This window comes from Alosa pseudoharengus, unplaced genomic scaffold, assembly GCF_046254945.1.
Source record: "Alosa pseudoharengus isolate Yale_2024_CS ecotype anadromous, Long Island Sound unplaced genomic scaffold, YU_APseudo_1.1 YU_APseudo_1.1_scf_21, whole genome shotgun sequence".
Classification (NCBI taxonomy): domain Eukaryota; kingdom Metazoa; phylum Chordata; class Actinopteri; order Clupeiformes; family Clupeidae; genus Alosa; species Alosa pseudoharengus.
In genome coordinates, this window is record NW_027468674.1 from 25,923,096 (window position 1) to 25,945,399 (window position 22,304).

Genomic DNA, 22,304 nt, shown 5'->3' on the forward strand with positions numbered 1-22,304 from the left:
ATATCAACACTATAAAGCCAGGCTTTGCATATGCTCTACCCAAGGTCATTTTCTACCCTCATCATAGGTGTGCAACAAGAGTATTTATTGTTAGTAAACTAGTGGCACAATTGAGAGCAAAGGTCTTGCAGTGTTAGCTCAGCCTAGTCCTTTCATGTCACAAACTAAACACCACCTTTGTTTTCTAAAACATTCTTTATTGTTAAACACTTCCATGAGATTTGGTCCATTGTGATCATACTTATCTTCCAACCAGGGAAAAAAGGAGAAATGAAAAAAAAAAAAAAAAACGAAACAAGGCAAAACAAACAAACAAAAACAAATGTAAAAATACAGTACAAAAAAGAGGCATTGTTTTTCACCTTTTTTTGAAAACACTGATTCTTTTCAGGCAACTAAGACACTGAAAAAAATCGTAATAAAACTAGGTGAGTTTCTCAGCTGTTATCCGTTTGAACATAGTTTAAACGTAACCTATATTAGGGGACTTGTCGAAATTATACATGGAACACCCTGTTAAATAAATTGCATGACATAGGCGGTAAATGAGTAATCTTGCCAATGTGTGTATGTTGAGTTGTCTGGTTTATAAAGAAAAGAAAAAAAATCTCCCTTTTTAGCTGGAAGAGCTGAACACATAGGTCATCTAACCACGTGTGATCTTACTCCCCGAAATGAACCCAAAAGATTTGTTCCATGTTCAGATGAAGCAAACAAGTCATGACTATTAACTGGGAAGGGACGGACAGAGTCATGGGGAGTGATTCTACATAATTTCTCCAAGTGCTCTCCCTCTCTTAGCCAAAGGTAAGACATCCCAGTTCTCTGATATGACTTTGTAAACGTGGGGACCAGGCCCTTTCATCCAGGGGAAGGGGAGTGATTACCACTCCATCTTGGATCCTAAACTGAAATGGACTATGCCCGATGCACTGCTCTCTGCCTTCTCACTCACTCTTTTTTCAGTTCATGATGGTCTATATCAGGACAGAGTTTTATAGGGGAACTAAGAGAGGCTGTGCACATAATAGACAGCCACACTCTGCAAACAACCGGAGAAAAAGAAAATCACTACAAACACATCCATCACCTGTTACCTATTTTCCTTATACGAGTTTCTAAGTGTGTATATATATATATCATTATATCATATATTGGAAGAGTACGATTATATATGTTAGGGGCATTTTATAAATGTATATGTATATATTGTTTAAGGCGCTATGCAGACAAACATAAATATCAATGTATGCTTTGTGTGCAGTCACAGGGTCTCTTACGCAACTCAGGTACAAGATGGTTGCATTGTTACAACATCACAGAGTATTTGGGGGCAGGGGGGTGAAGAACTCTACTAACTTTCCAACTAGAGAATAAACACCTTTTCACTGACTACAGAATCAAAACCAACACCTTTAGCTTTTTAATGTCAGGAATCTCAATTGCTTCTTTCTCGCCAGTGAGTTTATAACATGTATACTACGATGTTGGCTGCACTTATGTAATTTACAACTATTGTAAGAAATGCCAGCGGCCCAATCTACATTGGGTTTATGGCAGTTCAATGTGCAACAGCGATGGGCAAGTCACACAGAAAACTGATGCAACCAACACTGCCACTCAATCTGCCAACAACTATCACCAGATGCCCCCTCACCCATCTATCAGCGTGTCACTGGACAGCCCACTTAGCATACATGGACATCTATTTACTGTTAAGTATAATATTTATACATGGATACATAATATTTATATATATATAAAGAGAGAGTTATACATCGCAATTAACGTATACGTATATCAATGGCATATAAGAGGATAGAAATAGTCATAATAGAGCAATCATTATCATAGTCATCATCATCATAATAATAGTAGTAATACAATCCCTCAGTGAAGCATACACCTGGGCCATTCCAAAAGCAGCCGAACTTTATAGGTCTGTCATACTGTGTGCGGTTAACAGACAGTAGCTGACGCAGCCGTTGGAAAGGGCTACTGCATGGTCTCCACACATTAAAGTTATCCTGTTTGCTAACAGACCTGGCAGTAGACACTGCCATTCTTTCCTTTGATGTTAACCACCACTTGCTCATGCAAAGAAACATTGTTTTTTTTTCCATCAACATTGCTGTTCTTACTATTGCAGAGCACATCAAAAACTTACTCAAGGCTGTCGGAATGACCCTCACAGAAGCAATGAAAATAAAAAAAGTTCACTAGTCATCTAATCAGCAATACAGGTCATATAGCATAGCTCAATAACAAGAGTTTCTATGTAATCAATACAAGGTCAGGTTATATTTAATTAAGCTTAACGGCTAAGTTATCAATAATCATTAGTAGTATAGCGATAGTTGTAAATATGTATATGTATGTGTATAATGTGTGTGAATATAGACATACCTCCACATACCTTTCTAACGTAGATAAGGACAAAGCTTGCTCGGACTCCTGAGGCATGCCCTGACTATATATTTTGGAAATGGGTATAACACTAGATAGATAGGCACATCAAATGGTGCATTATTTGACTACTTTTGTCTCTTAATCCATGCCCTCCAAATTCCACAGCATCAAGGGTTTTGCCAGTGTAGACAGTGTTGACACTGGAGGGCTGCAAGCCATTTGCACATTCCTCAGACAGGCCATACTTTGAACTTGTGGGCAAACATCAGGGATGGCAATGAGCCCTAGTTCCCCTTTGGTTTTGTCAGCAGCCACTCAGTTTTTTTTTTTTTTTTGTGTGTATGTGTGTGTCTGTGTGTGTGTGTGTGTGGGGGGGGGGGGGGTCGGAGGGGGCGCAATGTCGGCCTGCCTATGTGAGAAAAAGTTTCTTTATCTGCGGATCTTTCCAAGTATTGAGAGACAAGGTTGTAAGCCAAAAAAAAGAACATGGCTGCTATAGTTCAGTCTCGAGAGCCTGAGCTTGGGGGCTATGGAGTTGCTCAGGCAAGTGTCCGCATTCCTGCCTGTGGGTCTGATAATAGTACACACACACACACACACACACACGCACACCCACACCCACACCCATGCAGGGCCCGGGGGCCAGGGGGGGGGGGTTGGCAAGCAGTTTGATGACACGCCAGCTTGATGAATTTAATGGGTGCAGTAGGATTTAGGGTGGGGTTTGGGTGGTAGTGAGGGGGGAGGGGGGGTTAATGGGGTGTTTTACCATGAAATCTAATTTCCCCAAGATTCACCTTGGTTTGCCAAATAACATTACATTCCACAATTCTCAATGTGTCTGAGGTTTGTTTTTTGTTTTTTAAAATAAAAAAAACGTCCTCATTATGGCCTTGGTTGGCTAATACATTCATACTCTTCCGCCAATATGGCAGACAACCAGAGTACTATTTATATTCAAAAAAAGAAGGAAGAAAACAAAACAAAAGTTCTGGCATAATTTCCTCTTTACAAAAAGAGAGGGTTTTGATAATCAGATTGTCCCCACATATCACGGGCGAATGTGCCAGGCTTTTATCATTTATCTCTGAGCAGTGCTGCCAAGCAGGTGTATTTAAAAGAAGGGGTGGGAAGGGTCGGGGTGCGGATGTCGAGAGGAACTGTGAGTGTGTGCATTTGTATGTGTGTGTGTGAGCGTTTGTGTGTGTGTGATGCAGTGTATGTGTGCTGCGGTGTTTTTGCACATTTTGGTCCTACTGATGGTTGTGTTGCCTCTGCCTTACGTGAGGGTTCCTGAAGTTTTCCAAATTTGTGGTGGTGCCGGAGGGTGGGGTGGGGTGGGTGATTACAAACTTCTGCTGGGATGGATGAGGGCGGGACGGGGGTTGGGGTGGGGCAGGCTCATTATGCTGCTGCAGGAATCCTCATTCCCTCTCACTGCCCATTGGCCAGCTTCTCTTCCTTGCATTGACCGGGGTCACAGGTCACCGCCACCTGACAACCTACCCCCAGCCTGCCGGAAGGAAAGACATGGACAGCACTTTGAGACCTAGGTTTTGAAAAGTGCTACACAAATAATAATCATAATAATAATTGCTCACATGCGCACACACACACACCTAAGCTTACAGGTATCCTTTCCAGAATGAACAAAACTAAACCAAAAAGAACCTGAGGATTATTCATTAAGGCAGTGTTTCTTAAAGTCACTTCTGTTGATGTTCAAACAAAACAGAGCTAGCTCGCTACTCCCAAAACATAGCTAACAGAGCTAGCTCGCTACTCCCTCCCCCTCCCTCCCGTGCAATTAAAACTCTTCTAAACACGCATCTCCTCGGTTATTGGTTGAAACACTTTATTTAGCCTTTGAGTTGGTTGCCAACCCTTGTTGGTAGCAATTGTTTTTGTGTACAGATTTTGGAGCCTAGGGTGGCTACAGAGACACGTTTTTTTGACGGCCTGCTTATGGGGCAGACAGCTAGCAAATCGTTAGGAAAGAATAGATGAATGTGATATGTTTGGGCCTGAAATCATCGCTGATACAACCTTTAACTGGTGGGTCGCGGAAAAATTGGCCATTTTAAGTACTATTTTATCAGATCTAATATCTAATATCAATATTTTGACTTTATTCGTATGCGAGTCGTTGCCATGGACATAGACAGTGTTAATGTGACATGTCATGTTAGACATCAGTTTAGCGATATACGCAAGTAGGTTAAGACTATATATGAGTTGCGACTAAATGAACGCGTGAAATTGTGGGTCCCAAAGCCAGACAATTTAAGAACCATTGCATTAAGGTACCTCTGTAAACACAGCGAAACTTGGAATGCAAGCCCCCTAAACAACATCTAAAACCGGGGGAAAAAAGGGAAAAAAAAACCCACTCTTTGAGCCATGTGGTACAGCTATGATATAATCTGCTAATCATGTGTGCTGTGACAAATACTGTGCCTGGATTCAGGGAGCTGGAGACATATTTGCTCAAAGGATTCTTTTGTTTACGGTCACTAGTGGAATTTAAGTCCTATGTTCATCTGCTCTCACCCACAGCACAACAAAGTCGCTCCAATCTGGGACAAAACTGTTGGCACATCACATAACTAATTTAATCCAATTGGTCTGTTAAAGATAGCATCCTATTACATTGTAATCTAAAAGTAATGAATGCAAATTTCTTAGTTATCTCAAAGAATAAAAAAAAGATCTGAAACACAGCAAATTTGTGAACATTGCAAAAGACTAAAGCAAAAACATATTAAGTTCATAAATGCACCAGGAATGTTATGAGTCACTCCAAGACAACTCCTATTACTCACTATCGACTCTCCGTAATCTGTTGTCATGGTAATCTGTTTCTCTTCGGGGGGCGGGGTTATGAGCGTTCCGTCGGAACCGCGGTTCTGTTTGGTGAGCGCCAGCCACATCTCATACATCTGCTGCATGTCCCGCACTGTGAACAGGGACACAGACATGTCGCAGACAAGGTTACAGACACGTCGCAGACAAAGTTACAGACAGGTCACAGACACGTCACAGACAAGGTTACAGTGGGACATGGAGGTCCTGCTCTGAGCTGCAGAGTGCTACAGAGACATAGATTCACTTCTGTGAAATATTTGACATCAGTGTTACGCAGTTAATGTACTTGGTGTATTTGACATTACTGTGCCCACTGCCACCTTACTTTATACACACGTATAGCCTAGATATGTCACTGAGTCACACGGGGAAAAAAACAGCATAGGGAATCCGTGAAAGGAGGAGTGATTGACAGAGTGAGGAGGAAGGAGGAACAGGAAGAACGTTCTCACAGCTGTTATTCTTCATATACGTCCACACGTCCCTCTCCTCCAGGCTGTGAGCAAAGGAGCAGTTCCCAATGTAGTGGCACTTCTTCTGCTTCATCACGTGAACACACATCTGGGGAAGTCATAGACAGATGGGGAGGAAGCTTGAGTAAATGTCTTTATACCTGGCATATTATTATTGTTGTTGTTGTTGTTGTGGTGTATTTGTTTGTCTAGTGTCAATCTTATATTCTAGTGTCACGGCTCAGTGTACCAAAAGAGCAAGTGAAAATTGATTGTGACCGAGCCTGTGACTTTCTAAAGGCCCATTGATCCCAACACAAGAAGTCGCATTCAGACAAAAGAGACCCAAAAGGCTGAATTAGGCTAATGTGCCTTATGCAACCAGCTTCCTGCCAGTAAGCTAGCAGCTAGCCTGCGTGTGGGAGTGGGGACTCACATCATACTGCTGAGGGTAGGTGCGCGAGAAAGGCAACGGCCGCACCACCACCCACTTCTTCTTCTCAAAGGACTTCACCAACAGCACCCGGCGTTCCTTAGTCCAGCTGGGGACGAGAGGAAAACAGAAGGGGGGAGCGAGGGATACAGAGAGGGAGAGACAGGGAGAGAGTAGAAAATACGATAAGAAATAAGGAAACAGACAGAGGAGACGACAGATACAGACAGATCAATACGTGGAATGTGTCAAGACAAAATGACTCCAATATTGCTAAGGTTAATTTTGAGATATAGCTATTTGAAAGAAAATGTCTGAAATATTGTTTTTCTATTTTTGTCGCAAATACATTTCTTCATCTATAATGTATCGGTCACCACGATATTACACTGTAAAACAATCTCCAAATATGACTTTGTAGGCAAAATAAATGTGTATGTGCGCAAGTTTGGTCAGGGGGTGGGGTCTGAGCAAAGTCTTACTGCTGTGTCCCAGACACCCATGTCATTGGAGGTTAGTCGTTCGGAGCATACTTTTAAAGTGAGCTGAGATGCTGATCTATTTGAAATAGTGATAAGGAAAGATAAAAGGTGAAAGATAAGGTGCTTGTTGTCATCATCTATCTTTTATACAAAGTTTAATGGTGGTTAACACAAAGTATCTGGTCGCTATGCATTTATTTTTCAGTTAATGTATAACAAATTTTACAGCAGATTTTCTCAAAACTTTCCCCAAATGACCCCTTATTTTTAAGTTCAACTGTAGACTTTGAATATCGAATAAACCCATTTTTCCTTTTTTTGGGCAACTGGACTCATTTTGTGGTGACATGCCCCAAATGTCTTTTCTTGTAGTCCACTTGCAATATGAGCGAATGAAAACAAAAGCTATTTCTGGGCTCTGGCCTGCCTAAGTGTCCATTGTGTGCAGTTCTGTTCCAGTTGCCAGAGCTGCCTTTGCTGAGTCACTAAGACAGAAGACACAGGCCATTTCTAAGTACACCACAACAGCTGAGAAAACAATACATCACAAGCAAATCCCTCCCCACGTGGTTCCCACTGGTACAGGTGAGGGCATCTCACCTGTGCTTGGCCTTGGCTGTGCAGTACTTGAGCTGCTTGTCGGGCTCGTTGACCTGGCCCTCCCTCCAGCACTGGCCGCACACAAACTTCATCTTGAGGTTGAGGCCTCGGCCGCGGGCACAGCTGCCTCCTCCTCCTCCGCCACCTCCACCACCACCTCCACCTCCTATGCCAAGCATACCGTCCACTCCTCCACCCATGCCCCCGACCCCACCTGGACCTCCGCCACCGCCAGCACTGCTGCTGGGCTGCTGAGGGATGTGCTGAGGCTGGAGACAGACAGACACAGAGGAAGAATGAATGGAAGAAAGAATGAATGAATGAATGAAAGAATGAAAGAAAGAAAGGAGATAAATAATCAGAGTGTGGCAAAAGAGAGGGGAAAGGAAAGCATTATAAAAAGGCAGAAAGCATTTGGAAAGAAAAAAAGTATCTCAAATAGACACAAAGGGGATAAGACACCAGCAATGACTCAGGATGCGTATCCATTCCAGAGTAACGACAGAGCGGGTGAAGTGTGTTGGCAGCACCGTAACATTAGCCCACAGGGCTGCTCAGTGTGCGGCCACAATGACTGGGCACAACAGACGGCACTGTGCCCTTGGCCTCTGAAGCCTCACCTTCTGCCTCTGTGCGTTCTGCTCCAACCTCTGCCAGTGCCGCTTAGACTCCTGCACCATCTCCTCATGGGTGATGCCTAAAAACACACACACACACACACACACACACACACAGTGAAGATATTACTCAACAATAATCCAAAGGAGGATAGGCGTCATTACTAGCATCATAAATGTTATAATCTCATTCAGCAGATTGCTACACCCACCACAAATGATCGTTCTTATGAGGCAGTGAGTGTGTGAATGTGTCAGTGAGACTGTGTGGGAGAGCAGGGAGAGGATGCGGTGAGGATGACTGTGTGTGTCGAGAGTGTGTGTGTGTGTGTGTGAGAGCACGCACCTGTGTCCTGCTGCAGGACCCAGCACTTGAGCTCGATGACTGAGTGGGCGAAGGAGCAGCTGTCCTCGCGCTGGCAGCCGTAGCGCACCTCATGGCGGCACACGTCAAACTGGCACAGCGGGTGCAGTGGGCGCACCTTACTGTAGCGCACGTTGGCGGAACGCACCACGTGCACCAGGCACCTGGGAGAGAATGAGAGAGAGAGGCAGAGAAGAGAAGAGAAGAGAAGAGGAGAGTGAGAGAGAGAGAGAGAGATGGACAGTAAGTTGAAAATTTGGTTGAAAGGTACACAACAAAGACAATGCAAGGAAGGCAGACACTAGCAGTGGACAGAAAAGTGTCATCATGAAAAAAAGAACATGGCGAGATACGGCTCACGGGTAGAGTAGCAGAGACAGAAGAACAGTGGAGTACAGGAGAAGAATGAAATGATGAACATGAAAGAGGAAACATGTAGTGTGCAGACAACATATGGAGACGAAGACACCAAGCCAATGCTGTAAGGAACAGAGGGGGATGTGAAGCGTAGGACGGAGAGACGGAGATGAAGGTGAAGACAGAAGAAAGGGACACAGAGAGAAGAGCCACCAGATGAAAGCAGACAGCAGTCGATGCCCTCCAACAAAACAGGACGGGGAAATTGAATTTGGGAGCCATTACGGGGAGAGATAAGTGGGCTTTTGGACGACTCACGGGGGCCAGGAACAGCGTCGCTTTTACTCACTTGTTATCGTCAAAGGGGTGGCGGGCAGTGAGGTTGGAGCAGACGGCCAAGTTCTCTTTGCTCCGCTTGCTAATGATGCGAGGCTTACTGTCAAAACATTCCTGAGGGCCGACATGGAGGGGAGAGACAGACAGGAGATAGAGAGGACTGATTATCCAAGGGGACACACACACTTTCTGCTACGTCATGGTAACACTCCATGGTGATACACACTTAAATGAACACAAAGGAGTTTACACACATAATTAAAAAGTCTCAGAAAAGGTTAAAAAGAAGAAATAAAAATTCTGATGGACTTTTACGGCTCCCACACACAGTTGCGTTCCGTCAAAGCATGCCAGTGGGTCTTCCCGACTGTTAGCTATGCAAATGACTAGAAGTATAACCGTAATTTGATTGACTGGTGCCTTCTGTTGTTGTCCGTCGGTGAAGCAAAAGTTTAACTTTTCGACGTGAGCAACGGGAGTAACGCGACGCAACGGACCCACAACTCAGTTCGGCAACGGATGATGTAAGCCCATGTAAATTGGACGGGATGCGTCTCCAGCACTGCACCGCACGCTACTGTGTGTGGGAGCCGTTAGACCAGCCAAAGTCTATACAAACAAACAAGATAACCCACAACCGTAATGACGCCATACTGTGTGTGCATATCGCAAGTTCCGTGTGTAGTCCAGATCAAATACAAAGTACTACTACTCACCTTCAAAGCCCTCCACAACCTTGCTCCCCCCTACATCTGCGACCTCCTGACCCCTTACACTCCATCCCGCTCACTCAGATCCTCTGACCAAAACCTCTTGGCTATCCCCCGCTCCAGACTCTCCACCCTGGGTGGCAGGTCCTTCAGTGCCTTGGCCCCCAAACTCTGGAACTCCCTCCCCCAACCCCTTCGTGCCGGTCCTTCTCTTCCTTTCTTCAAAGCACATCTCAAGACCTTTCTGTTTAATGATCACTTCTCCTCCACACCCAACACATAGTTCCTACAGATAACTTGTCTTTGTTGTATTGTTTTGTTTGTTTGTTATTGTATTTCCCTGCCTTTGTCTCTGTTGTATTGTTTGTTTTGTTTGTTATTGTGTTTCCCTGCCTTCCTACTATGTAAAGCGACCTTGGGTTTGAGAAAGGCGCTATATAAAATAAACGTATTATTATTATTATGTAGTGTCCTAGCGAGGGCCGAACGTGCCCTACCTCACAGAGGAACATGAACATGCCCATGTGCAGCTGCAGGAGGCGCGTGACGCTCAGCGCCCGCCGCTCGTTGGTGCCCAGCGGGTCGAAGAGCAGCTCGCGGCTCAGCGCGCCCTTGCGCTCCTGCGTCCACACGTCGATCTCCTCCTGGCAGTAGGCGAAGGTGCAGTTCTCCCCGTACTGGCACTCCTGCCGCTCCTGCACCTCTGCAGAACGGGAACGGAGGATAGAGAGAAGGAGAGGAGGAAAAACAGAAGTAGAAAAGAGGGATGAAAGGAGGAGAAACACTGGCCTAGACAGTCTAGACAGCTGATGGTGACCTGACCAGAGAGACCAGGTTTAAAGTGCCTTTTTGGGAATGTGGGAATGGATTAATAGCAACACTGATGACTGTGGAGGGGAAAGCAAATCAATGTTTCTCCAAATAAAACACCATTTGATTATTGAAGTCTTGTATTACATCACTTGAACGAGATGCTTTAGATCAATAAGACTGCACTGTATACTCTAATATTGAATGTTGACGCAGACACTCCTACCTTTGCAGAGGACAAAAGCGCCCAGGAAGTTGTTTCGGGCGGGCCGAGGTCGCACCCTCTTCCATGTGGGGTCCTCGGAGTTCTTGAGGCGACATAGCAGCACGTCTCTCTTGCAGCGGTGGGCCGCCTCAGGCTGGTACTTGTAGTCCATGACCCGGGGGCCTGATTAATGGGAAATACTCCATTTGCTGACTACTGTGCAACATCGGTTCACAATTACATCAATTGGGGAGTATCATTGTGTAAGTTGACTTCAAATTGGTTTCAAACGTGAAAGAACAAAGTAAAAGATCTTAAAAATGTATTTAACAAATATTTTGCTCCTGACATTACAAATGTCTTGACAACCAATCACTCCAAAAAGGCTAAATAATCACTCCAAATATATGGCAAGTAAGTAGCAGCCATTCTGGGTACCTATTCGGCTGTAGCAGGCATGGCAAGCCTGTCTAAACTCATGCGTGGCAGCAAGGGGATTCCTGGACAACAAGGAGAGGTTGGTGGCAGCGGGACCATTCTAAAAGAAAAAAAACATATCAATGTGTATATATGTAGAGTACAGGCCAAAAGTTTGGACACACCTCCTCATTTCAATGCGTTTTCTTTATTTTCATGACTATTTACATTGTAGATTCTCACTGAAGGCATCAAAACTATGAATGAATGCAAAGTTATTTGGCCCACAGATAAATATGTCAAGTTATGGCTTGCTGAATATGGTATTACATTTAAAAAAAAGCAACTTTAAAGAAACTAGAATACAACAAGACATGTTTTCAGTTATTTCACACTTTTTTGCTAAGTACATAATTCCACGTGTTCATTAATAGTTTTGATGAATCTACAATGTAAATAGTCATGAAAATAAAGGAAACGCATTGAATGAGAAGGTGTGTCCAAACTTTTGGCCTGTACAGTACATAAAACCATTAAAACATCAAAACATTTGACAATGCTGAACTAATATGCTCCATTTCAAAATTAATTCCTCACCAGTAACACAGCCTAAGTACCAAATGCTATTGTGCAGAGTCAGTGATCTGGAATTACAAAAGATGACTAAAACGAAATTCCCAGGTTCCTGTTGCATACTGCATCAGGCCATTGCCATCTGATGACATTTTATTAGTCATTGTTATTTCTTTAACCTACAACTTCTATTCATCACATGGGGCTCGTGTCAAAATAAGGAAGTCCGAAAAATGCCTTTGAATTTCCCAAAAGAGAACAGACTGACAGATGTTGTGTGTTTTTAGCAGTAGGGACTTACCGTGTGCGAGGCGTTGTGGTTGCGCAGTCCTGGGATGAAACTGTGATTGATTCTGCCCCCTAAAGGTTAAAGGAGAAATAAGGAACCAGCAAACTAAACAACAGGCAACTACACTATGCGAAGTAATATGCACTGCAATTAAGTTTAGGGGTCAGCAACAATATCTGTGTTTACACTGCTTGAAGAAATTAATCATGAATAAAACCACAGCTATACAAGGTCCTAAATTGCAGGATATGACTGCCTGCATTATAAAAGTTGTTGTACATGCAAGATCAGCAAGTCCCTTTGGTCTGATCACTGACCAGCATAATTTAGGACATCAGAAAACAGGCCATCTCGCACCACTCACCAGGCAGGGTGTACTCTGACAGCGAGTCCAGTCCTCCAGATTCGGGGGACCCTACGCCCCCCTTCCCTGCCATGTCGGTGGCCCCGGCTCCGACGCCGAAGCCCAGCGAGTCCAGCCTCGGACTGGAGGCCTCGCTCTGGGCCAGCATGGGGAAGGGCTCCAGAGGGGAGAGCGGGCTGACCGCCGAGCTGAAGTATGCCGCAGGCAGCTGGGGCGACGGCGCCGGCAGGCCAGAAGGGTACGCCGACCGCAAGGCCACCGCCGTGTTGGGGAGGTTGGTGGGGATAGCTCCCTGGACAGGACTCTGGAGAAGGGGACAGAAGCACAGCACAGTCGTCAACAGCACAACAAACAGCATTGCATTAGAGAGTGGTTAGAGGGTGGTTATTAGTCTACTCTAGGCCAAAAAAATTCCAATAAAGGTTATAATATACCTTATATTATATACCTATAAAAACTTTTTTGTGCAATAAAATGACAGCATCTACTGGGTGCACTTTAGCGGTCACAGTAACTGTCCTGAGTACGATCAAGCCTCGAACAAACAAATACCGAGCGGTCACATTACTGTCTGCTACGTGAGACGCTGCTGAGTCATCCTGGGAGTGTGCTGTTGATTCCTGACAGACTTAAGGTCTGCCGAGAAAAACACAAGATGCCATGACGTGGAGTAGAAATGACTTATCTCTTCTTTCCCCTCCTTCCCTCCCTCTCTCTCTTTCCACCTCTCTGTTGTTCCTTTTCAGATCTCTTCTCGTCCCTCCATTTTGACTCTCGCTCTGCTCCTTCTCTTCTTCCTCCTGTTGCTGCACTCTTCCTCGTATCCTCTCCTCTTTCCTGTCTACCAACCCCACCCCGCCATGCCTAAAATCCATTCACAGATTCTGTCCATCATTTAACCTGCCCTTTTCCTCTCTCCACTTCCCTGACCTCCTCCCAGCTCCTTTCCTCTCTTTCTTTGTTTTCCCTGAACTTTATCCTCCTTTCCTCTTTCTTTTCTTGCTCACTCTCTCTACTCTCCTTTTCTCTATCTTACATTTAGGTCTGCTCATTGTGCATTCCCTCTGAGCACTGTTTTCCTCCCACTCGTCCTCTACCGCTTCCCTCCCTCCCTCCCTCCCTCCCTCTACCGCTTCCCTCCCTCACTCCTCTGGTTCCATCCTGTGTGTTTGGGCTGTGCTGAGGGAAACGCGGCAAGGTCACTCACCACGCTGACCTCAGCTCCCTTGGGGAGGCAGTCCAGCAGGTCCATGTCCTCGCTGATGACGCTGCAGTCGCCCATGTGCTCCGAGACAGGCACCGAGTATTGCACGCTGCTCGCCAGGCCCTGGCCAGGACTCTCGGGTGTCTCGGGGGGCAGACCGGGTGACAGGGAGCGAGGCGCAGCGTCGTCGCTCACGGGGATGGGCGTGGCCAACGGCGCAGGGATGCACTGAGCACTGGACATGTCTGCAGACAGAAAGGGAAGGAAGCAGAAAGAAAGAAAGAAAGAAAGAAAGAAAGAAAGAAACAGAGAAAGAGAACAGAAAGTCTCATTTTACAACAGTGTGCAATTCACAACAAGCCACAGTAAAACATCTCCTGAAAAATGTGAACACCATTTATTACAACAATAAAATAAATCTGTTAGCATTTACCTGATCCAATTTCACTTAAAGACTCAAGGCCATTTGAGGATGTCTGAATAAAAGAATGAAAAAATTAAGCTGCTATCAAAGCCTTTAGACACCATTACTAAATCAGGTCATAAAATGAGTCAAGAGAAATCATGATGAAACACAAACATCACCTACCTCCCCAGGGGAAGGAGTCCCATCGCCATTGCTTTCAGATCCAGCCATACTTGAGTCCACCTGCACAAAAACATTTCCAACAAAGATTCATTAGATATGAATTCTGCTTTATATACAAACTTTATGGAACTGTGTGCATCAAATGCAAAGCAGACCAAACTATTTCAGAGCTCCATTGTCCAGTGTCCATTCTGCTGAAACCATTCATGCACACACAAAACATGTTTTGAAAGGCATTAACACACACACACACACATACACACACACACACCTGTGGGCTGACGTAAGCCTTACGGATCTTCAAGCCCAGTTTATTGGCCAACTCCTGGGCCAGCTCACTCACTTGTCTGTCCTGAGAAAGCAAATCAGAGAGCAAAAAAAAAAATACTAATGAGTATACAAATAAGAATGCAAGTAAAGCAATCTCTTCATTATTGCAACAACAGGGCACACCTTTAGATTTATTCTGTTGCAAAACTCAGTTTTTTCTCACAGATTTCTCAGTGTAAACAACACTGATTGGAGAAAGGCAAGTCAAATGTATGCAAATAAAAGGCACACATTTCCAACTACTCATACATATATTTGATTCTTTCGTCACATACTTGTGGGGCGGTGAGGAGGCATCCTGTGCCACACTCGTACGCCTCACGGAGGCGGCCCATGTCGCGGAGGCACAGGGCCTTGCGGTAAAGCGCCCGGCGACTGCCCTCAAACACGCACAGCGCGCTATCGCAGTCCTGCACACCACGCTCATACTCTCCCTGCACAGACAGACAGAGAGAGCGAGCGAGAGAGAGAGGACAGTAAAGGATTGTTACATGAATTTGACATGGAAACATGGTTAACTGTAATTTCAAATATACACAGTAGAGATGTTAGATTCCTAGTGCTTATAGGTAGGTGATTTCCCACAGCGACCAATGAACAATCAAGCAACGTCAAAAACAAAATCACTAACAAAGCAACCTTTGTGGCAACAAACATCACCAACAGAACAGCCTTTGAGAGTATTTCACTGGGGTTATCAAGCAGGTAAGAATAAAATGAAAGTGAAAGCAAAGTGACAGTAACCGGTAAGGTGGCCATTTCAGAGTTTCCAGTGAGCACTTTAAACATGTATGCCAGGTTATCAAACCACTGTCACTTTCCAGATATATTTGAGTGTGACACATCTAACAACAGCTCTCTGTTTCCAAATTGAGTGAGACTCACAATGTGATAGTGAGCGGCTGCCCGATTTACGTAGAGGCTCTCCAGCAGTTCCGGGGGAATGGCCAGTGCCTCAGACTGGGCGTAGCGGGCCACATTGATCCCCTCACTGTAGTTCACTGCAGCCTGCCTCCACTCCCCATCCCGAAATGTTGCATTTCCCTCATCCAGGAGATTGCACACCAGCTGAGTCAAAAATGCCTGGGTGGGAAAAATGACAAGACTGTGTGTTCTAGATAACTGTATCTACTGGTCCTAGAACCCAGAGTCAAAATGCATTCAGGAGCACGAGTTAGGCTGTCTAAGAAAAGCAATATTTACCTCATAGCCTTCAGGTTCAGGAAAAGGCAATGATGACCTACATCAAGCACAGTTTGTATGAATGAACATAATACACATAAAAGCATGTATGCATGAACATGACTGATATGACAATGGTTCCAACCTACTGAATAAAACCCAACGCTTTTTGAATTTCTTCTTTCCTCTTCTGTCGCTCGGGGTCCATTGCTAAAAATGCCGAAACATACCAGTTGTTAGCGATGAAGTCATTACACAAACCATTCACACAACCCAATGATCTGATATATTAGCGTTACTATCTGTCAGATAACCCGTATTGCAAAGCACTAAAGGAGAGAAAAAAATATATTATATTCTAACTTCCTACCGGGCCTAACAAACCGCTTGCGAGAGGCTATGAACCATCCCCGCCCTCACGTAACAATTTGACCCACATCCTGCGTAACTTGCTGATGTGGAAGTGAATCCCGTAACATTAATGTGTTTTTTTAATTGATGCTGTTGTAGAACTACTTACATATTGCAATGATAGAGAGTGGTATTAATAATATACCTGCAACAGTTAATGCTATGTCTGCTAACGTATCCACGAATGTAGCCAAGATACTGCCCGGCTAGTAGCACACCGACGACTTGGTAACATAAGCTAGCAAGCGTAGATTCTAGATGCTGTCAAGTTTGGATTTGTTTACATACAAGGCTACAATGTATACATTTACGGAGTGATTTAATCACACAATGAACATACAAAGGGCAGATTAGTAGCATACCCGCAAGTAAAAAAAGCATCTTAACATTTCAACGAACTACAAAATCATTTCGGTTTCCATACGAAATGTAGAGAATATCATAGACATCGAACTCAAGCTAGCCTGTCGGCTAAGTTAGCTAGCTAACTAGCCAGCTAGCAAATCAATTGTAGTTGTAGCTCATCTTGTCTGATTGTTAACAAGTTGGAAATGATGCAGAACAGTAATACTATCATGCAATTTATGTAGCAAGGAAAACAAGACATATGCAACCAATTACATTCTAGCATTTACAAGTGAATCTAAACGCTGTGCATGCTAACTTAGCTAGCTAGCTAAATTACCGTGAGCAACCCACCGCGGATAAATCTGTCCAAAAGCTGCTTTAGATCGATATATATCCTTTATGCAGCGAAACTACTAGGAGAACATGTAGTTTATTGCTTCTATTCGTCCAGAATCATACTTTCACAGTGTCGCATTGTCACACACACAAGCTCCTAAATCTGGACGGAACATGTGATAGATTTCACTCTTGGTCGTCTTCACCAAGTTGCGCTTAAGTTTATTCGACTCGATAAATTTGGTCGCTTCCCCTGGTCCTAAAGGGAGGATTGTTTGAGTATTTGCAAAGATGACCGCAAGAGGACGCAAAATACTCATGGGAAATGATCATTATCACTGTATGACTGTCACGATATCTGAAAAATGTTGTTGCAAATGTAATACAAATAGCCTACACCAGCTTAATGTAGGCCTACATTAAGCTGGTGTAATAATGTAATTTATAGACAATATTTTGATGGCCCAGATAAACAAAAGATAACTCAATGTGGACTACTAGACCTAATTGCAGAATCATGTGCATATCAGGCACTGTCTAAACCAGGAGTTTTCAACTGATTGTGAACCAGGGACCACCATTCTGACTAATTACGTAACCCCAGGACCACCACTGAATAAAAATAGGCTACTTATTCACACATTGAAACTACATTACTGAATCCATGATCAGGGACCAACAGCAATGTCCTCACGACCACAAGTGGGCCGCAGACCACTGGTTGAAAACCCCTGGTCTAAACAATTCATAAATTTACATTTGCTCATATAAATTACATCTGTGCTGGGTAAGAACATTCCATCAATAATAAACTTTCCATAATATGGTTCAGGAAGGACTTTTTGTTTCTTGCAAACAATGGGATGTTAATGAACAAACCACAGACAATTAGTTCCCGCCTGATACATAGGGTCATTCTCATACAATCTATAAACTAGATGTACCGCAGAACGGTACAAAATATGACTGCCGCCCAGTCCTGCACATACTGGTGTGTGTGTGTGGGGTCACTTGTGAGTGTGTGTGTGTGTGTACGTGCCTCTGTGTGTGCATGCACGTGCTGTGTGTGTATCTATATGGGTGTGTGGATTTGTGTGTGTGTGTGTGTGTGTGTACAGTATGTGAAAACTGGCGCTTCTACCATTTGCAAACCACTCCCTTTCCCACATCATATTGTCAAACTCTCTTGGCGAGGATATTCTCACGTTTACCACCAAAGTGTGCCTTCAAGTCCTGCCAACAAGATCAAACCTGGCTACGTGGTACCCATCCAACCACAAACCACACTGTATTCTTTATCAGACTAATCATAACAACAAGACCACAGTACATCTCTGGACTTTACAGCACTCTAACCTCTAATATTTTGAGATACTTATTTTTCATGAGTTGTAAGCTGATCATCAAGATTAAAACATGGCTTGAAATATTTCACTTTATATCTAATGAATCTGGGGGGGGGGGGGGACTATTGTTCAAATAGAATGTTCTTTTGATTTGTACATGGACATTTGATTTGTAAACACTTGCTGACAATATTACAAACATGGAGTTTAAATGCAAACTTGTATCATTCTTGTGGGAGTCTTGGGCATGTGCAATGTGCACAAACTTTTACGTGAATTGTACTGTGTGGATTAAGCTACCCAATTGCAAAAAAACTGGCTAAGTACTGCTCCATTTCTGCAATAATAGGTAGTATATCCATCTAGAAATGACAATGCCATGTTTACCCATAATCATGCCGCGCAGAAAGAATGAAAATAGTGCAATGCATTCTGTGTTTGATCAGAGCTGCCTAGGTGTGATACTTATACTCAATGTTTGGATCTGTGAATCTTCCTGTCCAGGTCCAAATAAAAGCATTAAAATGTGGGCTTGCATGTGTGTGTGTGTTTGTGTGTGTGTGCACGCGCGAATGTGTGTAGCTGCCTATGACCCCCCCCCCATAAAAAGTATTTCACGAAACTCGGCATGCATTCAGAGGGTGTCATAATGATCCTACACAGAAAACTGTGCCATCTACAGGCCGTTTGGTGTACAGTCACTGAATATACACATTACAGTTTTTCTCAGTCGCTTTGGTGCTATTCTCACATCACTATTAACATTTGCACTGCATTTCTCAAAACAATTTGTGCAAACAGCAAAACCTAGTGGATGACCTGCAAAAGCACGTCACTTGCTCAAAATGGATAGTCCATTCCTCAAAAGCAGATATTCATGTCAATGAAACTGTCAGTGTCATCAAAATGAGAAGTCTTGACACCATCGTTTATGAACAAGATAGTCAAATGGCTTTGTCATGTTTTCATTATGACAGTTCTCTCAGTGTTTTCCAATGCAAAAAAAAGGTCAGAACTCGGTGACACTACCTGAACATGCTCAAGACAGCACTACAGTACTTGTACAGCCATTTGAAAACTACAGTAAAGTTACACATTGCTGTAGTTAGGGGAGTGAGTACAAGACACTGAATACGTACATTTTTACTGTATGCTCTTTGCAATTCCACAGCATTGTGACAGAATTTGATAACTAGTTCAACAATTTTGTATGTAATGACTCAAGCAATGAAATTAAGACTATTAGTTTTATTGGGAATGACTATTCAGCATCCATACACTCTAAAAAATGCTGGGTTGAAAACAACCCAAACTGGGTTGTTTTCAACCCAGCCGCTGAGTAAAATGTGGTCCAACACAGCATTGGGTTATCTTAACCAAGCAAATTGGGTTACTAAATTTAACCCAACAACTGGGTTGACATTTAACCTATATGTTGGGTTATGTTGACACAACTGTTAAAGTTACGTAACGTTTGGGTTAAGTAACCAAATCCCCCCAAAACTACTGGTTGATTTTTAAAATACTCTGCTTGTACAAACTTGTAATAACTCAAAGTTTGTATTTACTTACTTGAAAGTCACACCTTCTGTTAACAGCTTTAGGCCTGATATAGACAGTCTATATTAAATGTCCATCAAAAGCCATGCAATGAAATAAAAAAGTTAAACATAATTATTTATTTGATAGTTTTCTTTATTTTTGAATAGATAGCCTAGTATAAAATGCATGTGATACTTCCATGAAGGCAGGCAGATTCCAAAGTCCGTTTTGGGGGTCAGTCCTGTCAATCAAAGAAAAAAAGAGTGCATTTTAATCATGGTTAGCCTACAAAACTTTATATCAAGACGTGCATGAACCATTACCAGTGCATGATGTTGACAGACATAAAAATCCACCAGGAGACAAATTATTAGTGCAACACACTCGGAAACCATGACCATCTCATATTATGGAGTTGTAATACCGGTAATACAAAACGTGCGTTTAAATGTCAGATGAGCTTGATAACACTAGCAGGTAACATTACCATTAACGTTAGCCTAACATTAGGCTGACAGTCAGCAGTGCTAACGTTAGCTAGCTATGTTAACACATTCTTAGTGAATCCAAGTTAATGTTACCACCAAGAACCACCCAGTAAGTTACATGGCTATAATATGAGGCTACCCTGAATGATTTAATAAGATGTTGTTTGGCATGATTATTATCGTAAGTTACGTGTGTTGTGAAGAGACTACTTCGACTGTTAGCTAGTTCTAGTTGACAAACGTTAGCCACGAAGCATATTTAATTAGCATGAAGTTTCCAAGTCTGCTAACGTTACCTACCAGCTGCTGGTATGCTAATTGTAGTTCGTTGTAAAAGTTTGTTTTGTTTCTGTTCAGCAGTTCCTACCCAGTGAATACAGAAATATGTTTTATGAGTCTGTCTTTGTGTAGATTTAACATTAACAGTAGCTAATATTAGCTGGAATGAATGACACCTGCTAACCTGCTTGAAGCTGAACGAAATGGCAGGCAGAATATTCCTTGATATCACGAAGGGTATGTCTCTGGGTGGACTTTTAAAATCCGTCTGGATAAAAATAAATAAATAAAAGCAGATACATACCTTCCGAAATCACCTGATTTCCATTGCATGTTGACAGCTGCTGGACTGGACGGTTGAAAGAATATGCCTGCCTGCCTGCCGATTTTTTTTCTCTCAACCTTCAAATAACTATGCAGCTGTGTTGAAGTCACCCTGGTGCTGGGTAGTGTACTCCACGTCAGGTGGGGGACAGGGGGGAGCACAGCCCTAAACTATCAACCCAGCAGTGATAAACTATCAACCCAGCAAGCTGGGTTACAGAAATGACCCAATATGAGTAAAAACAACCAAACAAAACGACCCAACAGCCTCAACCCAGCGTTTGGGTTGAAAAAATAACCCAGCATTTTTTAGAGTGTAAGTATAGTTCATTTTGACTGACATGACATAAGCAAATGATAATGTTAAAAAACAGCAGAGAATTGTATGAAAGCAACTGATACATGTCTAAAAGCATTTGCAATTTGTTCAGAGGAAGGAGAAATTGCTACTATGATGTGCACAAATGACTAAATGTTGTGGAGGTTGAACTAATAGTTATGAGAATTTTCATTCTGATCTGAGAAAAGCACCAAAGCGACTGAGAAAAACTGTAATTTATTGTATGGCCCCCATGAACGAAATTCAGGAAAATGGCATGCATAATGATCCTACGTTTTAAATTTCGTGCAGTTTTGAACATATCAGCCAAAGATACCTGCGATTAGGCTACAAACGCATCGGTTTCCCTTTTTCATTTTTAACTAGGTGACGACGCTAATAGGATTGGTTGACATGGCCTCTTGAGACCAACATACGAAAAAAGGTTCATAGGCCCTACGGTGCTCGAGATATTCACAGATAACTGTGTCCGACCTACACTCTCGGGGCCCGGTGGGCGACGGATCAAAACGACTGTGTAGCCTACTACTACGCCATCCTTGTGGGGCTACATGCCCACCAAGCAGCCCGGTCTTTCAGCAAAGATCCTTGATTACTAGCTCCGCTTTAACCCTCTCTGCTTTCAGTTTCCCAATCGTTGACAGAAATGAATTGAAGAAAAAGAAGAAAACTGACTAAACCGCCGCTTCGCTTGCGAGGCGGACATAATAACATGCACGGTCAGCTGTAGAATTTGCATTTCCCCCCAGACATTTTAGACCTATCACATGTTAACAGGGTTTAGCCTTGAAGGGTTGTATTGGAAGGAGTTTCTAATTCTGTAATCTGTAATAATTTAGGTCTGAGGTGTAGGGTTATCTACATGCAGGGGTCATCTTGGAGTGATGAGGACTTTTGGCTCTGTTAAGTAGCCTATCTGGAAAAAGGGGACACACTTATGGGACACACCGGCACTCCTCCTCTGACATAGACCTCCCGATTAAATTGATATAATTAGTTGAAATAGGCCTAAATCAATTTTAATTGGGTTGAAATTTCATTTAGCCTTAAAATGAATTTATGTAAAGCATCTGCTAAATTAATTGACCTTGACTGTATACAATTTTAAACGTCAATTTATTGGACACATTTGAATTGTTTTGGATAATTTTACCATACTCATATTAACCAAGTAAAACTAGACTAGCCTAATTTTAGATCTTATTTTAATGTTTTTTCCCCCCCACCTCAAGCAAGCCCCTCCTAATGCCTGCGTGACTCGTGAGCACCATGGTGCACGCTGCTGAAGTTTTCAACCTGTTA

The 22,304-nt window shown here is 43.2% G+C and overlaps 1 protein-coding gene across 2 annotated transcripts; it reads right to left on the reverse strand.

Moving 5' to 3' along the window:
* Nucleotides 1-182: 182 nt before the first annotated feature.
* zc3h7bb (zinc finger CCCH-type containing 7Bb) lies at nt 183-16,902 on the reverse strand. 2 transcript variants are annotated; one of them, XM_076298295.1, is made up of 22 exons: nt 16,699-16,902; nt 15,738-15,798; nt 15,610-15,646; nt 15,292-15,489; nt 14,682-14,840; nt 14,348-14,428; nt 14,077-14,136; nt 13,921-13,963; nt 13,491-13,732; nt 12,284-12,587; nt 11,932-11,990; nt 11,079-11,178; nt 10,662-10,823; nt 10,123-10,328; nt 8,929-9,029; nt 8,205-8,386; nt 7,862-7,938; nt 7,242-7,510; nt 6,163-6,268; nt 5,727-5,835; nt 5,232-5,365; nt 183-3,922 (listed from the first exon to the last, which is right to left on the reverse strand). In XM_076298295.1, the coding sequence occupies exons 2-22, from the start codon at nt 15,794-15,796 to the stop codon at nt 3,887-3,889; spliced, it is 2,724 nt and encodes a 907-aa protein (XP_076154410.1). In that variant the 5' UTR covers nt 15,797-15,798; nt 16,699-16,902; the 3' UTR covers nt 183-3,886. The 2 variants fall into 2 exon arrangements, with proteins under 2 accessions (XP_076154410.1, XP_076154411.1); XM_076298296.1 differs by having other exon boundaries at nt 16,685-16,902.
* Between the last annotated feature and the right edge of the window lie 5,402 nt (nt 16,903-22,304).